Source organism: Trifolium pratense, linkage group LG5, assembly GCF_020283565.1.
Source record: "Trifolium pratense cultivar HEN17-A07 linkage group LG5, ARS_RC_1.1, whole genome shotgun sequence".
NCBI classification, from domain to species: domain Eukaryota; kingdom Viridiplantae; phylum Streptophyta; class Magnoliopsida; order Fabales; family Fabaceae; genus Trifolium; species Trifolium pratense.
This window is the reverse complement of record NC_060063.1, coordinates 46,527,308-46,541,611: the sequence shown is the minus strand read 5'-3', so window position 1 is coordinate 46,541,611 and position 14,304 is coordinate 46,527,308. Positions and strand designations below refer to the sequence as shown.

General features: G+C 34.0%; 1 protein-coding gene and 1 long non-coding RNA gene across 3 annotated transcripts; both read right to left on the bottom strand.

The window, feature by feature from the left end:
• Nucleotides 1-3,899: 3,899 nt before the first annotated feature.
• LOC123884307 (nuclear poly(A) polymerase 4-like) lies at nt 3,900-9,069 on the bottom strand. 2 transcript variants are annotated; one of them, XM_045933380.1, is made up of 11 exons: nt 8,309-8,954; nt 8,145-8,222; nt 7,503-7,610; nt 7,181-7,243; nt 6,933-7,094; nt 6,388-6,501; nt 6,214-6,276; nt 5,158-6,102; nt 4,780-5,118; nt 4,482-4,558; nt 3,900-4,398 (listed from the first exon to the last, which is right to left on the bottom strand). In XM_045933380.1, the coding sequence occupies exons 1-11, from the start codon at nt 8,456-8,458 to the stop codon at nt 4,371-4,373; spliced, it is 2,127 nt and encodes a 708-aa protein (XP_045789336.1). In that variant the 5' UTR covers nt 8,459-8,954; the 3' UTR covers nt 3,900-4,370. The 2 variants fall into 2 exon arrangements, with proteins under 2 accessions (XP_045789336.1, XP_045789335.1); XM_045933379.1 differs by having other exon boundaries at nt 4,780-6,102; nt 8,309-9,069.
• Nucleotides 9,070-11,781: 2,712 nt separating this feature from the next.
• LOC123887478 lies at nt 11,782-14,172 on the bottom strand. The gene is made up of 3 exons (XR_006801516.1): nt 12,983-14,172; nt 12,751-12,831; nt 11,782-12,014 (listed from the first exon to the last, which is right to left on the bottom strand). It is a non-coding gene; the product is annotated as an uncharacterized LOC123887478 (long non-coding RNA).
• Between the last annotated feature and the right edge of the window lie 132 nt (nt 14,173-14,304).

Below are 14,304 nucleotides of genomic sequence, written 5' to 3'. Positions count from 1 at the left end.
ATATATTTTTTGTTTTTTTAATAATATTTGCATGCATCGATTTTCGTGCATGTGAGTGGTAAAAATGTGTGTCAATTTTGTGTCTCCAAATTTTGTGTTTAAATAACACTCCTCGAAAAAAATAAAATCATAATTGTTCGTGGGTTAAATTTAGTTGACAGAGATATTATATTACATTACATTATTACATTTTACATTATATATATATAATGAGTCGGGTTCCAACTACGATCACCACATTTATCCACTCTAAGCTTAGAATTTCTAGCCATTAACTACTTGACAAAAAAAGTAATAAATAAAATCATAATTTTATATTGAAAATAAAGTAATTCATGATTCTTAATGTAAGAAAAATTTATTTTTTAAATACATTAAACAAATAATGTACCTGACATAGACTAATTTATTCAATGTATGTTAAAAACAATTTTTCTCTTATATTTTGTTTTAAGAATTTTTCTCTTATATTAAAATAAAGTAATTTATTCAATTTATTTTTTAAATATGTTAAATATAAAGATTGGTTGATTTTGTACCAAAAAAAAATGGTTGATTTATTATTGATCAGCTTTTTTTTTTTTTTTGGGTGAATTGATCAGCTCATTTAGTTTAGGTAATTTTTTATTTTAATTGAAAATACATTGAATGTATTATGCTATTATGATGCATGTAAATTGAGAAATTTTCGTGATTGGATCAAATTAGGGTGATGGTGACGTGTGTTAGTAAGATAAGGGGGAAAAAGAGAGCAAAATAAACAAGATTAATAATTTGGTTTGGGTTTGGGACAAGACAATGACAGAAAATCAATAAACTTGCCCCAACTCACGAATAATAACATAACACCTAATCCTATGTCAAAAAAAAAAAAGTAACACCTAATCCTACGTGTTTTTCTAATAATCCTAATCATAAGTTAAAGATTGGTTAACAGCGTTGGGGTTTATTTTTGTTTCGTCTGTGTTGTGGATTTTTTTTAAGCAGTAGTTTGGTGGCTAGAATTGTTTTTTTTAGGGTTAGGTGGTTAGAAATTTTACCTTAAGATTGAATAAGTGAAGTGTTTTGGATTCGAATCTCGACTCCTGTATATATAATGCGATGTCTCTACCAACTAAATTTCCGAATACGTGTTGTGGACAATTTTATTTTAATTAACTAGAAAATGCCTCCATAAAAAAAAGAACTAACAAAGTATTTGGGCAAAGACGGAGTCGGTTGATTTATAATTTATGTGTAAAGGGAGGGAGGGAGATAGGGTGAAGGAGGGAGGGAGGAGAGGGTCTGCATGGTGGAGGGAGATTGTGAGAATTCGGGAGGGCGCTGATGGTGTAGGGTGGTTTCAGGAGAGTGTTTCGAAGAAGGTGGGGGACGGGTCTGATACCTTGTTTTGGACTGACCCTTGGCTAGGGGATAGTCCTTTGTGTGAGAGGTTTAGGCGTTTGTTTGACTTGGCGGAGAATAAATCAGCTTCGGTAGCGGAGATGTCTTTGTTAGGGTGGGGGGCTGGTGGTCAGGCGTGGGCTTGGAGGAGGCAGTTGTGGGCGTGAGAGGAGGAGAAACTAGGGGAGTGTCAGGCATTACTTCTTACTACTTCTTTGTAGGCACATATTTCAGATAGGTGGCAGTGGTTGCCAGATCTTGATCATGGTTATTCTGTTCGTGGCGCGTATCAGTTGTTGACATCTCAGGATATGGTCACTTTGGATGATGGTCATAGTCTTATATGGCATCGACAGGTTCCTTTGAAGGTTTCGATTCATGCATGGAGACTGTTGAGGGATAGGTTGCCAACGAAGACAAATTTGGTTACTCGAGGTATCATTCCAGCGGACGAGTGTTATTGCGTATCTGGATGCGGCGAGGTTGAATCGATACATCATTTATTTCTCTCTTGCTGTTTTTTTGGTTCTCTCTGGTCGATGGTTCGGGTTTGGATTGGTTCTATGGCGGTAGACGCTAACAGCTTATCTGATCACTTTGCTCAGTTCACTCAGCCAGTAGGTAGTCAGCGAGCACGACGATCCTTTATGCAGCTCATTTGGCTCGCTTGTGTCTGGATTATGTGGCACGAGCGCAATCACAGGTTGTTCAGGAATACGGCTTCTTCTTTGCATCAAATGCTAGATAAGGTCAAATTATTTTCTTATTGGTGGTTGAAGTCGACGAATGTAACTTTAGTATTAAATTTTCATTGTTGGTGGTCGACTCCATTACTTTGTATGGGTTTCCATTGATTGTATTTCTTTAATACTATTGTAAACTATTGTGGTCTCTATTGGCACACCTTGTGCTAAGGATATCACTGGCTTGTTTCTCTTTTCATTTATATATATATATATATATATATATATATATATATTCCATTTTGGCCTCTTCAAAAAAAATTGATGTGTAAAATTACAATTAGATAGACATATGTTTATTTTTTTTCTTTTTCATTTATAATGGAATAGAGGATTGAATCCACCTCTTAGAGTGAGTGTCGTTTCGACATTGAAATAAGCTTAGGATGCGTTTGATATGCTAAAAAATAAGGGACTGGACAAGTCAACTTATGTTGTAGTATATTTGATTTTAAAATTGTTCCTTGCACCGGACAAACTGAGAGTCAAGAGACATGATAAAAACTGAAATTCTTGTCCCCACAAAATCATAGGACAACTTTTTGTCCTCTACACAAGTTGTCTAAAATACCAAAATAACATTTTGTCCATCAATACTTTTTTTTAAAACTTGGTATCCGGCTCTAAGACCGACTAATCCAAGGGGACTAATCCCACCGCCCACTTGCAGGGGCCAGCTCTAAGACCGACTAATCTAAGAGAACCAATCCCACCACCCACTTGTGGGGACCCATTTAAAGCCAAAGTTTTTTGTTCTGTAGAGACTTAGCCCACCGAAATTGGCACCAGGAGGAATCGAACTTGAGACCTTCAAGCCAACACCACTAGATCAATCCCAATTGGATTTTGTCCATCAATCCCTTAAACATTTGTCATGTGTTATTCTATCTTGCACTGTTATATATTGTTCTGTCAAGTACTTATATTTTGCAAATCAAGCATACATTAAAAAACTCAAAAGTAGGTCTAAAAACTATGAGTTATGCACTTCAGCAGCTACCACTTTCATCATCATTCTTTTTTTATTAGCTCGTGTAATTACTGATTACGGCTCGTATATTTTCCTTGTAATATAATTTTTATGAATTAGTTGCACTATTTTCTTTTCTTTTTCATTGTATTCTTGATCCCAAATTAAGAACAAGAATCCACCACTTCCGACTTGCAGGGTGACTGTTAGATGTTGTAGGAGTTGGCTAAATGTATTGTTTTATTCTGTACTGTTGAGATTTATCATATTTTGTTCCAAATTTTGTTATATTTTCACATTTTTGCTTTGGAAACAACTAATAAAAGAATGGAAGAGCGCATGCAAAAATAAGAGAAGTTGTTTTCTTGTTTTTCTTTTTCAATTGTACCAAAAAAATAATAATCAACTAATACAAGTAAAAGTATCAACGCCTCCTGCTCTTAAATTAAGGTAGCACCCACCTTAAGGCAATGTTTTGTTTAATATTTGACGTATGTTAAAAGCAAAAATAATAAAAGATAAGAAAGGTGATATTATAATTGCAGAGTAACGAAGGAGAACAACACATGAACTACCAAAGTTTTGGAGTAACTTCAATAAATTTTCTTAGTTATGTCGACAATTACAATCCAATAACCTCGATGATTTACATACTTTAATTTGTTTCAAAAAGCTGCAACTGTTGTGCAATATTTGTTACCTAAAAATAAATTAGAGACATATTACTATTTTTTTAATTTAAGTTAGAGAACAATATTAGTAATAAGATGATGCTACACAAGAGAAGAAAAGACACAAAAGACTTGGGTTTAGATCATAGGTTAAATTGAAATGTAATCTCGGAAAATACAACAATGAACATAAGATCTTGCTAGAAAAGAAAACACATCATATCCCCTCCCACTTCTCCCTATCAAAATATCTAAAATGCAAAAGAAAGAAAAAGAATGGCAAAGTACATCAAAGAGCCTTTTAATGTATGCCCACTAAGTTCAGCAAGAATCCTAACATATCCCTAATGAAGTCAGCTTAGAATTGACACCACAACAAAAAACAATCACCAACTGTACAAAAGACCAGTGAAGGTCATGCCCCAGCTCTTCGGATTTATGCCAATCAGTCTCAACTTGTTGCAAGCTTGGATGGATGACCAAGCAAGCCTGAAAAACATTAGCAAAATGGAAGCCAGCGTTTAAATTATTACTTACCAAATTGCTGGCCTTCTCTGATTACCGTCCAAATGGATTAGAAAAAATTGAACTGCTGGATTTCTCTCACGCTGTCGATGTTAGACTCAGTCTCCTGTAACATACAGAAGCAGAAAAGATAGCATAAATATAAACAAATATGCTATACAGAATAGTAATTGTTGAACATTAACTTGCCTTATCACTGTCTTTTGCACGGCGTCTGAGTCAAAGCTTCCGTTAGAGTCAAGAAACATCGCCGACATTGCAATTGGCTTCACAGCAAAGCCCACCAAAAAAAGAGAAGCAGCAAACAAAGGTAAATTGGTAAGTACACAACATTGCCCATAGTAAGCCAATAAAAACATGGCACAATAAAAGAATAGAAAAGAGCAAATATTTTGTTGCGATATGCACTAGAGCGACTTTATCAATTGTCAAGTCGGTAAAAAAATGATAGAAATTAAATTGAAGTTAGGAAAGGAATCACCAAAACCTCCAACTGTGTATGTAGTGCGTCTTGCAATACTTCATTATTTCCACTAGCCCTGTAGGTGTTATCCTTGAATCTACCGTTGGTCATCACCTCAACAACATCCATGGTGCTATCCTCAACATAACCTGCCACTGATACAGATCCAACACCTTCAGGAGAGCCACCTTCAGGAGAGCCACCTTCACTTGAAACAGATGTAACCACACTCGAATTTGATGCCCATTCAGTCCCAGCTTCTGGAGACATTCTTCTATCCAATTCGTCTTGCTCACTACTAGACGAACTCAACCTCCCAACATTTTTTAACTCTTGACAATCGGATACAGCATCAACAGACATGTCACCAGCACCAAGGCACGAGACGCCTCCTGTCAAGCTCTTCACGGGAGGACTGGTAGAACGCCTTTTTGGTAAAACATCCAGCCTCACACTTTCATCATGCTTCCTCTTTAAGTTCCTCTCACGAAGTTCAGACCCAGAAACCTCATTTTCATGAACTGATTTTGAACTATTCTCCAGTTGTGCTGTTGACCTTGATGGTCGACATCGTTTATAACCATCAGGAAACGCATAGCTTGGGATTTGCCTTCTACGAATGTGTGAAACATGCATGTCCATTCCAGGTTTCCAGAAACTGTACATGTTAACACAATGCCGAAATGCTTCGACAGTCCCACGTATATCAAACTGCTGGCCTTCTTGAACAACCTCCCCCTGTTTCCTCTGCAAGCCCATGAAGAAAGCACTATGTGCACAGTTCCTTGAATTATCAATATACTCCTGAGGATCGGGATGGCACTGCAACTTCCCGAAAGTATCACGCTCAATCATTAAAGTCAGTGTCCGAAGGCGTGATTCCACCCAACCTTTCCAAGCACGTAAGTCATCAACATCAGCAGCAACTATGTCAATTTGCAAAAAGTTTTTGTAGCCTTCAAAGAAAATGTATGGTTCAAACAGAGCACTCCAGCCGACTTTATTCAGTTCTATATCCTCACAGATTTTGTTTCCATATTGGAACTGCTCCATCATAACACGAAGTGTGCTTGTTGAAACATTATAAGTTGAATTCATGCACGGATAGGCAGGAGTTATAATTGGCATAAGATGCGATCGATCACGAGGATTTTTTTGAGGATGCCACACAGGAAACCCAAGCTCGTTCTCCTCTATCGAGCATAACATGACTGGATTTGGCCACCGCCACTGTGTATATACCCTAAAGAATCGAGAGACAAGCATGCTTGGAACTGCATTTGGATACAACTGGCATACCCGAGCTACAAGAAGTGCACAGTTAACACCACCGAGAAAACCTGTCACCTGAAAATGTGCATAAAAGACGGGAACATTTTGAACTAGCCATCAAATCAAATATACAAAACAAACAAATAAGTTTAACATGGTTAGCAAGAGAGGAAAAATAATTCTCACGTTGGAATAAACACCGCGTCTTTTGGCCCAAAACTTTAAGCACCGGAGTGTTGTTCGAAAGTACTATAATACAAACAAGACAATGTTAAATAAGAAAGAACATGTATTGGGTGCAACAAATAATTGGAAATAGGTGACTTAACACGTTAAGACAAAACCACGGGAAGACATCACCTCAACATTTGGAACAAGCTTTAGAATTTGATCAGCAACCCTACAACCATTCAAACTTCGAACAGTAGGCTCATCAACATTGTGTAGAACAGAGACATCAGATATATCCAATTCCTGCTCACAAGATAGAAACAAAACAAAGTTCCACAATATAGCACAAGAACAAACAAAAATGCACAATAAAGGTCACCAGCACAAAATATTAAATTTATAACTACTGTGACCTCCTAATAATATAAAGACTAACTCAATATACTGAATTGAACATTTTAATAGTAGCATCAACGGGACAGCTTCCAATTATGTCCTCATTAAGATGGTATAGAAAATCTACAGATGCATTTTATCTGTAAAAGATTCATTTAAAAATCATTGAACACACTAATCTTATTTTAAGTAACATCGCCCATATTCAAAATCTAAGATGCAAAGAAAATGAAAAAGGTACATGCAGAAAATTATTATGGCATAGCATGGTTGCACCTTCCATCGAGGTGATTCATTTGATAAAGGTATAGTTAGAAAATGAAAAACATGTCACTTACTTCAGGTACAACCAAACAAGAAATACTTGCATAAAGAAGGTCGATTGATATTCCGTCAAACTTGAACTTCATAACTGGGACATGAGCATCTGGAATTGGTTGCAGTTCAGTAACTTCGTCTACGCAAGCTAGGATACCATGCAATGTGTAGAAAAAATCCTCCTGTAAAATATGAAAGACCAGATGTGAAAATTGAGAATGATTATGATGAAGTGGACATCCAAAATTTATGTGTGCTCGCAATCTACCTCCCGGTTAACATAGGATGGGCCAATACACAATGTATCTAGGTCAGCACCAGGACCATGAACCTGCATCATAAAAAATCAAAGAAAAAAGGCATAAGTGATCCATACACAAACAACAGATGCAGTGAATTACATGTCAAGCTTGACTGAAGACTATACACATTTATTCATATCAGAACTTCCATACTATAAAACTCCTTCCAAACAAGTAAGATTATCATAATCCATACAAAAGGTTAAAGGTCCGTGAGGTTTTTAATTCGCCAAAAATAAACCAAAGCATGAAGATGCGGATGTCAAGCATGAAGGCAATCAAACTCACGCCAAGACGATAAGAACCAAAAGTGACTATGACAGCATTTGCATCTTCCACCATTCGATCAGTATACCCTTTCAGACGAGTAAGCTGCTTTACCCAACTTTTTACTATCTGAAACACAAAAAACAAATTATATTAAGCAAAAAAAAATCAGAGGAAAAGAAGCCAATCAAACAAGCTGTAGGAAAAAAGATAAGGAAACACAATGTCTTCACTTCAATAAATGATAATCCACGAGAAAGTAACAAACATGACTTCAGTAAATAATAACTGATAATAAGCAAGTATCTAAGTTCCTAATCACTTCAATATAACCATCCCCAACAAGCAATAACAATTAACTTGATTTCCCATGTATGGAAAAAAAAAAACCACGATGATCAATTCAAACGTACAGTTCCATATTTACCCCTACATCCCTAATCATGATCATCAATTTCAAAATCTTAACAAAATTGCTATGTCAAATAATAATATTAGTCCACATATCATATAAACTATGAAGCACAAATATAATAATTTGAAAATATGACATAATTCAATGTAATTATATGTTCAGTGTCGGAAACCATCAGTCTCCGGGACACGCCTAATCCAAGAAGTGTCGGTAATTGTCAAACAAAAACTAAATCTCTATATTTCAACCTCTCCAAGTCGATGAAGCACGTCTTCTCTCTTGGAAGCCTCCTCCTTGCTCTCATATAGCCCGGAATCAGCGAGAAACTGCCACAACAAACAATTCATCAAATTAATCAACAAAAAATAAAGGGTCAATAAAAACAAAACAATGATTAAGAAATTTATGAAACCTTCTCCAACTTTTGAGTCCTTTTCAAATCAGCAACGGTTGGTCCAGCCATTGAAATAGGCTTGGTAACACCATATTGTTTCGAAGGAGGCACCTGCGAAGAAGAATTCGCAGGCTTTGACGATGCTCCAAACCCTTCAGAACTCCCCATGATCGATCTCAACACGCCAAAGAAAAAAACAACAAAGATTTATTCAAAAAAAAACCAAAATAGAATCTTTCGATGTTTTTGTTCTAATCAACGAAACAAGAAAACAAGTGATGAATCGAAAAGAAATCACATTGAACGAAGAAACGAAACCCTAAAAATTGAACGAAGCGTGATGAGTGAAAAGGGGAATTGAGATTGAAAAAATTGAAATTGAAAGGAAACCCTAGATCCCTAAAATAGTGAAAAGGGATCTGAGGATGGAAAAAAGGGAATGGGGAGAGGGAAAGAAAAAGGGAAAATTGGGAGAGAAAGAAAGGGTTGGCGGTGGGGTGTGAAATCGGCACGCGGAAACAAATTAACAAAAAGAAGAGAGAGAAAGACAGGTATATGTTAGTGAGATATTTAGAGAGAGAGAGAAAGATACAGAGAATGAGAGAGGTGAATTCAAAGAACGTGCGTTACAACTTACAACACTATACTAGGGTTGGTTGGTTACTCTTTGATTTTTTTGAGATATTTATTTATTTATAGAGATAGAATTGATGGATCATGGATATATATAAGGTTTACTTGCAACAATAATCCAATCACATCTTATCGTGAATATCGTTAAGATAAAATCTTTTTGGGTGAAAATTGGTTGGTGATATATTCTCCCGTCTTTAATATAATAGAAAATTTGTTTTAAATTTATTAAAAATGTAATGTGTGTAGTTTATATTATGAATCAGATGTATAGGGTTAGGAAACTTGGCCTATGATTTTTATTTAGGCCTGAGTTTGGCTTACGACCTATCAAATGTTATTTATTTTAACTTGGTCCGAGCTTTTTAAGGTTTGGTTTGGCTTGTAACCTATTTTAAAAGTCTGTGTTACATAAAGGTCTTTATATAATCTTTTTAAATAGGCTAAATAGACGTTAAAAACCTATTTCACATTTAAATTTTTATAATTTCTTCAACATTAAGAAAAAACTAATAAAATGATTAGCACGATAATTATAAGTTAATAAAATAACAAATATGATTAAATAATAATATATTTTTTCTTTGGAAAAAAAAAAATAAATAATAATATGATATAAATAATACGCTTTTTTAGAAGCATGAGTCTGACCTATTTATGTAAATAGGCTTTTTTCAAAGTCTAAGCCTAGCATTTTTAATAAACAGGTCAGGCCAGGGCGAAGGTGTCTGTAGGCCGCCTGACTTATTCTCAACCCTACAGATGCATAATGCATTAGACTTTTAATGAATTAAAAAATAAATTGTATCTTATATTAAGGACTACAGAGAGAATTATAAAAATATCTAAAATATTGTTTCGTTTATTTAAGAATATAATGCACAAATTTTAAGAAAATAATGTTTCATTTATATTAGGCAAAATTACACTAGAGGTCATTTATCTTATTTATTTGTAACACTTTGGTCATTTATCTTTTATTTGTAACATGTAGGTCCTTTATCTTCTATATTTGTAACACCTCGATCTTTTTCTCATTATTTTATTAAAAAAATACTGATGTGACTTGCCACATTAGATAATTTTATTTTTTAATATTTTTTTTATTAAAAAATAAGAAAATTCATATAAAAAATAAAAGAAAAGAAAGAAATTAAAAAAAAATGAAGATCATCATCTCTATCAAAAGAAAAATGAAGATCATCAATCCTAAAAAAAGAAATTCAAAAAAATCTACCAGAATAAAAATTCAAAAAAAAGATGAAATTTGAGGTAAACAAGTCAACAAGGTATATGTTAGGGAGATATTTTTGTGGAAAATTTAATACATATGTCACTTTTGTATAGGGCAAGAGCAAAAATAGCACATAAGTGACTGTGCCTAAGTTTTGTCCTTAAAAAAAAGGAGAATGTTAACATGTGCATATATGACACATGTTAAGGTAGTAAAAATAGAAATTATGTCTTAGAATTTGTGCATTTTAACTTTTCAAACATTAAATGTCTAGTATCATTAAATGTTAAATTTCTATATTAAGATACCTTATCATGTGCCCTATATGCACATGTTAACAAGACCCTTAAAAAAATAGTGATTTTGTAGAGAAATATAATTTACTTTGTATTTATATAATTAATAAAAAACACTATTTTTAATAAAATAATCTTTAGTTTGTTAGAAACAATCCAACATGTAAAAGTGATTTTTTTTAATCACAAAATAACATCCACTTTTAACATTTGTTTTCTCTCTCATCTAAAAAATCTATTATTCGATAATTTTTTTTTTTGGGTTAGTTTGTTTTCAACCGTGGCTCACAAAAAAGTGACATTTGTCTAGCAAGATATTCATATTAGTTCAGTTACTTAGAGCATTCACAATGAAGATACTCATTTTTTAGTACATAACTGGACCCCACGTGTACACATCACTCATTTATAATTTTTTAATTAATAGTACTTAATAAGTACTCAATCCTCCAACCCAAATCTCTTAAAAAGTTCTAAATGTATCCCACCAACAACACATTCCACCAATAACTATGCATCATTATAAATGGAACCCACAAAAATAAAATAGGTATCACTTCTTATTGTAGAATCAGTACCTATTAGGTACTTTTTGTGTTTTGCTCCAATGGGGTACCTATTAGGTACTAGTACTTAAAAAAATAAGTATCCACCATTGGAGATGGTCTTATTTCATCGGCTCGGTTTGTTAAGCATTTGGTTCAACTGAATAAATCTTACACATAATTATTTACCCTCATTTAAGACAATGACAACATATTAAGCAACAACTAGTCGTCGTCCCGTGCGTTGCCCGGGTTCAGCGGAACATCATTTATATGTTAATTATGGATGTTGTCAATCATGGATGTTGTTGATCATGGTGAATTAAACATAATTAAGTGGATGGCTCAGTCATATCGAATTTTATAGTAGAGCCTTCAAAGACCCGTCACTAGTGGAAAAAACACTTTTTAAATCGGTTCCTGGAGGCTATTTAAATCGGTTGAGCGACCGATTTAGAAGCCGTCGATTTAGAAAGTTTTTCGCTTTTAAATCGGATCTTGATCCGATTTAAAATCTTTTATTAAATCGGTTAGTCTGATTTAAAATAGTTTATTAAATCGGTTAGTCTGATTTTAAAAAAGTTCAAAAAGTACTTTAAGTTTCTAAATCTATATTGAACCGATTTAAAATCAACAATTTAAATCGGTTCACCCGATTTAAAATCTTTTTTTTTTTAAATTTTTTTCATTCTCTCCCCCAAATAATACATGATTTAGACATTAAAACAGATTCCCACACACATTCCTTTTAATATTTCAAATAAAATCATTAATAAAAAAATATCAAAGAATCAAATTTCATACCAAATTATAAATAAATTCAATTACAAAATATTCATGAAACAAGGTTACCAAAAGTATCATGGATTTAAATATATCTTAACAAAACTAAAGAATGCTACTACCAATACTGCAATACACTATCCTAACCTAAAGCAAAGAGACACAGGTCTGCAAACAGAAGCACAAAACCAAATAGCACCAGCGCCTCAACAAAGAGATCCCTGACACCGCACCTGCACACAGACACAACATAAGTTAAGTACAAAAATTGCAAAGAAGTGAAAATGAGCATATGGTTATAATACAAAGCACCACCAGGTAGAGAATCATTTTCACAGTATCATATTCGCATCATTGTCATTATCATTAAATCCTCATAAAAACACAAAAAACAAAGTTCAATCCATAAAAACAAGAACAAGATATAAGTCTAATATTTCAAATAAATATAATATCCAATATATAACTGAAGTCTTAATCTTTCATGATTAATGTCATACCTATTCATGGCATGAAAATGAGCATATGAAAAAATTGATACAGAACCTTATCACTTAGGTTTCATTCAAGAACACAAAAATGAAATGATCACAGTTTGCAGATTATATTATGAAAAAAAGAAGTATCTTCATTGTTTAATCAAAACATTAAAATGACTCCTTCATATATGATGTCCGGTCACTAAATCAAATTAGCAAACAGGAACACTGCACACTTCTTACATCCCTATCTAATAGCACAATTTGTCTGAATTGGAAATTGGTATGTATAAAAGACAATGTTCAATATTATTTTTGTTCATTGTCATTGTCAAACCTTAAGATATTGTGAAGTCTACATATGGAAAACAATAAACTAACTATCCCAGTGCACTTTAGTTTAGTTTTAGCATATATATTAAGATATCAAATTGCAGAAATTCCATTCCAAATACAATGACAGAGACGAGGGCATGAAGGTAAGGAGAACCTGAAGATCTGGTGGGAGATATCTATACACATCATAGATTTGATCTTTAAACCCTCTGCGCAACATTTCATCAGATTCATCCTGTAATCAAAAATAAAAACATAAGATAATCCTTGAACCATGACAAGGAACCTATGATGAGCATAAGACATGAGAATAATAAACATAAGAATTTTATTAATTAGACATAAGACATGCCACAACTATGTCATAGTACAGCTCATGCTCATACCATCTCAGTTACAAAGTTTTCTGCTATACACCAATTCCTCTACATATTCCTACAAGGAATAACTCATGTCAAGATACATGTAAATTCACCCACTACATACACCTTATTATAATACTAGTATCATTACAAGACATAACACCCAATCAATCCTTTCCTTTCCAATGAACTCATAACAGTGTAGTCTATTAGTTCAAGTGAAACTCAGCTTCTTTTGCATCTGCATAATAAAACCTTATACTGCTATGAACACATTGTTGTTGTTGCATATTAAGCTCTTCCTAGCAGAATTTGATATTTAACATACTTTTGAGACAACATAACGTGACCCAACCGGCAACTCAGGACCTCTACCAATGTTGCTAATACGCACCGGAATTTTGAAGGAACTGATACCAAAAGAGACAACAATCAAACTGAAAAACAATGTTTCAAACAGAAATAGTAATTTGAGTTGAGTTGAGTAAACCTTACCCGAGTATTGGCCGGGTTGGAAAATTGTTGCAGCATGTAAGCATTTGGCGTGGATTCCAAAAGGTCGTATGCCTTTTTTACTGTTCCTCCCATTCCTTTGGTTGGATCAGTGAGAATCAATTCAGCTGCAAATGCTCTCATACAAACCCTTCTTTCCAAGCTTGTGTAAGAGGGCATGGTCAAAACCATCTTATATCCCTTCATGGCAGCCATAAATGCAAGGAGCAAGTAAAGGAAGTAAAAATTATAAACGGAATAATAAACACAAACACACACCGACACATATGAAATTAGAAAGGGGAGAACGAATTATAACCACACACAAAAAGAAATTAGGCTCGTAATCTATCTATTGAAGAATGAGGAGAATTTGAACTAACCTTGAAAGCGGAGGACGAATTTCACCGTGGTAGCAGAACGAGTTCGTCGTAATCGATTTCATCATAGCAGATAGGGAGATAATTTGCGTTTCACCGAGGAAGAACGACTTAGGGTTTGAGAGGGAAAACGTGGTTCGATGTGAGGGAGAACGTTGTTCATTCGCTGTGAGGGAGAGAGACTAGGGTTTCGTTTCAGATCTGAGATACAAGAGGGAGAGGTAGTTGTGTTTTTGTGAAAGAGGCGAAATCATCTAATGGAATGAGTAAATAATATTGTCTCAATTTATTTTAATTATTATAAAACTTTTTAAATCAGTTTAACTGACTTAAATATTAAAACAAATATGAAAATTCCCTCCGTGTCCTAGTGTGACACTCTTTAAATCAGGTGGATAGAAACTGATTTAAATTCCCTGATTTAAAAACTGTTTTTTCCACTAGTGCGTGAAATGTATAAAATTTAATTTTTAC

Excerpts from the sequence above, each read along its gene's own strand:
- LOC123884307 (XM_045933379.1), bottom strand. The coding sequence starts at position 8,458 with ATGGGGAGTTCTGAAGGGTTTGGAGCATCGTCAAAGCCTGCGAATTCT. Across the intron at positions 7,611-8,144 it reads TGCTTCATCGACTTGGAGAG|ATAGTAAAAAGTTGGGTAAA; the intron begins GTTGAAATATAG and ends TTTGTGTTTCAG. Across the intron at positions 4,559-4,779 it reads CACTACATACACAGTTGGAG|CCAATTGCAATGTCGGCGAT; the intron begins GTTTTGGTGATT and ends TTTGCTGTGAAG.